Below are 4,132 nucleotides of genomic sequence, written 5' to 3'. Positions count from 1 at the left end.
CCATGCTGGGTGTTACCCTCGTGCTTTCCTCGACACGTGATCCTAGTGACTCCGCGGTGCACACACCTCATGCTGGGTGTTACCCTAGTGCTTTCCTCGATGCGTGATCGGAGTGACTCTGCGGTGCACATTCACTGCAGCGTCTCTGTGTGGCAGTCCTCAGCCTTTAAACCTGACGAATGCATTTAAATTCACTTCTCAGATTGTCAATAATTCTGTTTCCTAGAAGAAAGCCAGCTTCCATCTACAAGTGTTCTGGGAAAAGGAGAGCAGGTTGAAGTAACATTTCCTGTACTGAGACTTGCACCCTGTGATCTCTCACTCATCCCAAATTCTGCATGTGGATGGTAAGCATCAAAAACTTGGCCTATGCCATATAAAGGAAACTCTTAAATTCCTTAGAAGAACATTAAGTTCATTTTCTAAGAATGACCTAAATAAAACCGAATTATTTTTGTCTCTGATTATTACTAACCTCATTCTTGGGATTGCATGTTTTAAATCTTAAAGTTGGTAAATTTGGGCAATGATATATAAGTGTCTTTAATAAAAGGAATTGGAGGATTTTTAAGCTTATTACCAAAGTCTAGGGAGATCTTTGCCTCTGTGATACGACTTTTTCTTTAGAAAGAGGAAGTGGTGATCGGAATGGCCTAGACTTTCCCATCTACCACTGTGCTGTACTTTACACATTTAAAGTTAACCTCAGACAAATTTTATTTATTTCTGTGCGCAGTAGAAATATTATACATATGTGGCAACATAAGGAAGTACTGTTTAACTGTGATTAAATAACGTATTACAATTACGTTGACCTCTCCTCCCCAAAATGCTTGAGATTAGGGGGCAACCTTTCTTTGAATGGCCTTGGCCATTGCTTGTCTGTGTCTCTGTGCAGAGCTGCCCCTGGAGCAGAATATTCCCTGCTTGGTCCAAACCACAGAGAGGAAGCAGGGTGGGCATGGAGGCTGGATGCTGTGCTCCCGGCAGGTGCATGGACCTGAGGCACTTTGAGGCTTCCCTGTCTTACCTAAAGCAGAGGGATCCCTCAGAGCTAAGCCAGAGCCACACGACCCATTCTGTTGACGATAGTCGTTGGGTGAACCGCGGACTGGTGCTGGTGGATGCCCAGGAGGTGCCCAGGGCGCTGCCTGGGGCAGGGATGGAGAGGGGGAGGTCTGGAAAACAGGTTCCAGCTGGGGGCCTCTGCCAAGTCCACGTCCAGCCTCTCTGGAGGTGGCTTCTCAGTGCATTAACAGACCCCGTTGGCATTGGTATTAACTCTGCCGCCTCAGGCCAGCTACTTTCCTCCTGGAGTTGGTTCTTCATTCCCTGGGGTGGGCAGCTTGCGTGGCCTTCAAGTCTAGTCACTTGGAGTCTACCTGAGCAGTGGCCTTGGCCCAGGCGCTGGCGCCAACCTTTTCTGTAACCTTAGAAGAAAATAGAAACCACAGAGGTCAGAGCGAGCATCTTCACAGACATTAGCAGGTGCCCAGGGAACCCACCACAGGCTGAAATGCCAGCCTGGCACAGATGTGGTTCTCACTGGCAAGAACCTGCCCCGGCCCACGCTCCCCACTCCTGCAGAGAGCTCACAGCCAGGCAAGGGGGCGGGTGTGGGGCCCAGCCTTCAGGAATAAGATTAGTGTGTATTCTTTTCTTTTTTTCCTTAAATCAGTCTTTCTTCTGAGAACACCCAATGCATGTGGATTGGAAGTTCGGTGGGCTTATTCATATTTAACCTGGCAAACCTGGAAGTGGAAGCTGCTTTATATTACAGGGGTAAGATCTTTGGTGTAAATGCCACGTAACTGGAGTGTTTTCCTTTGACTGGTATGTGGGGTGGTGGGAATGTTTGTGGAGAAGGCGTCGCTGTGTGAATCTGAGGATGAGATGCTTCAGTCACAACTCAGCATTGGGGATGTGAGGACGTCTGTGCTGCTGGAACTGAGGGACGAGGGCCCTTCCCAGACCCGTGGGCACTCAGCCCTGGAGCCGCTCCTTCCCTCCATCCACCAGGCCCTCGCTTGGCACTCCCGGCTGCCCGGGCCTCAGCAGCGTGGAACACCCACAGGAACACCTTGGGAAGCCCCTGGATTCTCCACCGTTCCTAGGGAGCCTCCCGGAGCCCCAGGCTCGCACGGCATAAACCTGGCCGAGGCACTCTCCTCTCCAGCCCTGGTTCCCTTCTCCAGTTTCTGCCACCCCCAGAAATGTAGGAACAGTCACCTCTACCCCCATCCCCCACCAGAAATGTAGGAACAGTCACCTCCACCCCCAACCCCATCCCCCACCTTATCCTCCTCCCTCAAGACCCCCATCTCATCCCCTGACCCCAGTGGTTCCCACCTGTCCTCTCCTGGCTCTGTGGCTGCCACCAGCTGCACCCTTTCTGCTCAGGAGTCCAGGCAACTTCTGAAAAGCAGGCTGGATTCTGTCCCTCTCCTCCGCTGCAGCTGGGCCTCCTCGGTGGCCTCCCAGGCGCTGCTCCTCTCGGTGCCTCCTTTCCAGCCCTGAATGCTCAGACCTTTGTAGGGCTGCGGGATCCATCTGTGTCTTCATGCGCCCCCTTCCCTTCAGCCACCCATCCCTACCCCTCCTCAGCTCAGCCAGGCGTGGCTTCTCCTTGAAAACTCAGCCTTTCCTTCCCCCAAATGGTCACAGCTCTGATGACACGTTTCCTTTCTGATCTGGTGCTGAGCATGTGGCTTCTCCAGGAGGCTGAGCTGCAGGTCCCAGTCCGAGTCACGGCCCGGCCTCAGAGTGGGGCCTGGCATGTGTGAGGCTCAGGGCCTGGTGTGTGTGTGGTCTGTGCTCTGGTGTGTGTGCAGCCTGGGGCCTTGTATGTGTGAATATGTGGTGCCCAGCCTGCAATGTGTGTGGCGGGGCCTGGGCAGTGACTCCGTGTGTGTGTGCCCCCTCCCTCCCCATCATGTGCTTCCTGGTCTTTGCTGAACTGAAGATTTCCAGAGCCTCAGCATCCCGCTGGCCGGATCGTGTGCCCTGAGGAACCGCACCGCGGATCACAAGGTCAGTCCTGAGATGCGGCTCTCCCTGTCTGTGAGACTTGCTGATCTGTGCCTCCAATTTCTCCTTTCTTTGGAGTAGTCCTGTAACGACTGGCTGAGTAAATGGGGTTTTGTGTGTGAAAACGTTTTAGGAGTGGCAGGGTGATGTTGCTGCTGTGAGAATGAAGCAGAAGTTAGGATATGTGTGCAGATGCACATTTAGTCTGCTTTTACTGGGCAGTGTCGCTAACGATGTTGAAACTATGTCCCTGCAGACGCTGTGCTTGCTGGCCTCCCTCTTTGGCAGGAAGATTGCTGTGTTGGAGATCAACCTGGCCGCGCTGGTCAGGGCTCAGCAGTGCCCCGGCCTGAGGCAGAGCCTCTCGGTGCCAGCCAGGTAGAGTGTCTTCAAGTATGGAGTGTGTGTACGTGTTCAACCAAGTAAGCGGCATTTGGATTTCTTTCTATGTTCAGAAATAAAGTTTAGGAAACTCTGAGCTGTACCAACACTGTTTGGAAGAAATATTTTTTCATGCTGTTGCTTCTGTCTTGTTGAAATAGTTGATAGTTTATTTTAATTGAAACACTATTTTATTTCAGAACAGGATGTACATTATAAAGCAGCACTTTTTTTAAGAATATGTTAAGTTTTTCCTACAAGGATAAGAATACGCTTGACCGTTTTCATTTTCAAATACTGTTTTGTCCATAGCTGCGTGAATTAGTCATTTGTAACCGTCTTTAAAGTGTGTATGTCACTGAAACATTTCTATCATATTGTTGTTTGCGGTCCCAGTTTCATGTGGCTTGTATCTGTTTCAGCTCCTGTGTCCTACCGACCTCTCCACTGTATCTGGGAGTTGCCAAGGAGAAGAGCACCAAGGCTGCTAGTGGACGGCGATGTGGTCAGTACAGGGTGCTATGAAATCTAAGAATACAAGGCTGATGCGTTCTTACTGTGGTTAGGGCTGCTGCATTGTTTTGCGAATTCCTATTTGTTAAAATACACATTCCGTACTTCCTTCCATCCTTCCCTCCTTCGTGTCTCTGCCTCTTACGTGTTTGTTCCGTGTCACTTGTGGTGGGGAGCATGCTGGGTGCTTCCCCTCGTGTCTCTGCCTCTT

The 4,132-nt window shown here is 51.0% G+C and overlaps 1 protein-coding gene across 1 annotated transcript in view; it reads left to right on the top strand.

The window, feature by feature from the left end:
* Nucleotides 1-4,132, top strand: part of WDR27 (WD repeat domain 27) — a 247,483-nt gene that overhangs the window by 31,363 nt on the left and 211,988 nt on the right. Inside the window, exons 10-14 of the mRNA XM_023198152.2 lie at nt 227-347; nt 1,679-1,782; nt 2,963-3,030; nt 3,284-3,405; nt 3,831-3,913. Coding sequence (XP_023053920.2) covers nt 227-347; nt 1,679-1,782; nt 2,963-3,030; nt 3,284-3,405; nt 3,831-3,913 — 498 coding nt within the window. The remainder of the gene's footprint in view (nt 1-226; nt 348-1,678; nt 1,783-2,962; nt 3,031-3,283; nt 3,406-3,830; nt 3,914-4,132) is intronic.

This window comes from Piliocolobus tephrosceles, chromosome 5 (assembly GCF_002776525.5).
Source record: "Piliocolobus tephrosceles isolate RC106 chromosome 5, ASM277652v3, whole genome shotgun sequence".
NCBI lineage: Eukaryota > Metazoa > Chordata > Mammalia > Primates > Cercopithecidae > Piliocolobus > Piliocolobus tephrosceles.
This window is presented reverse-complemented; position numbering and strand designations above follow the sequence as displayed.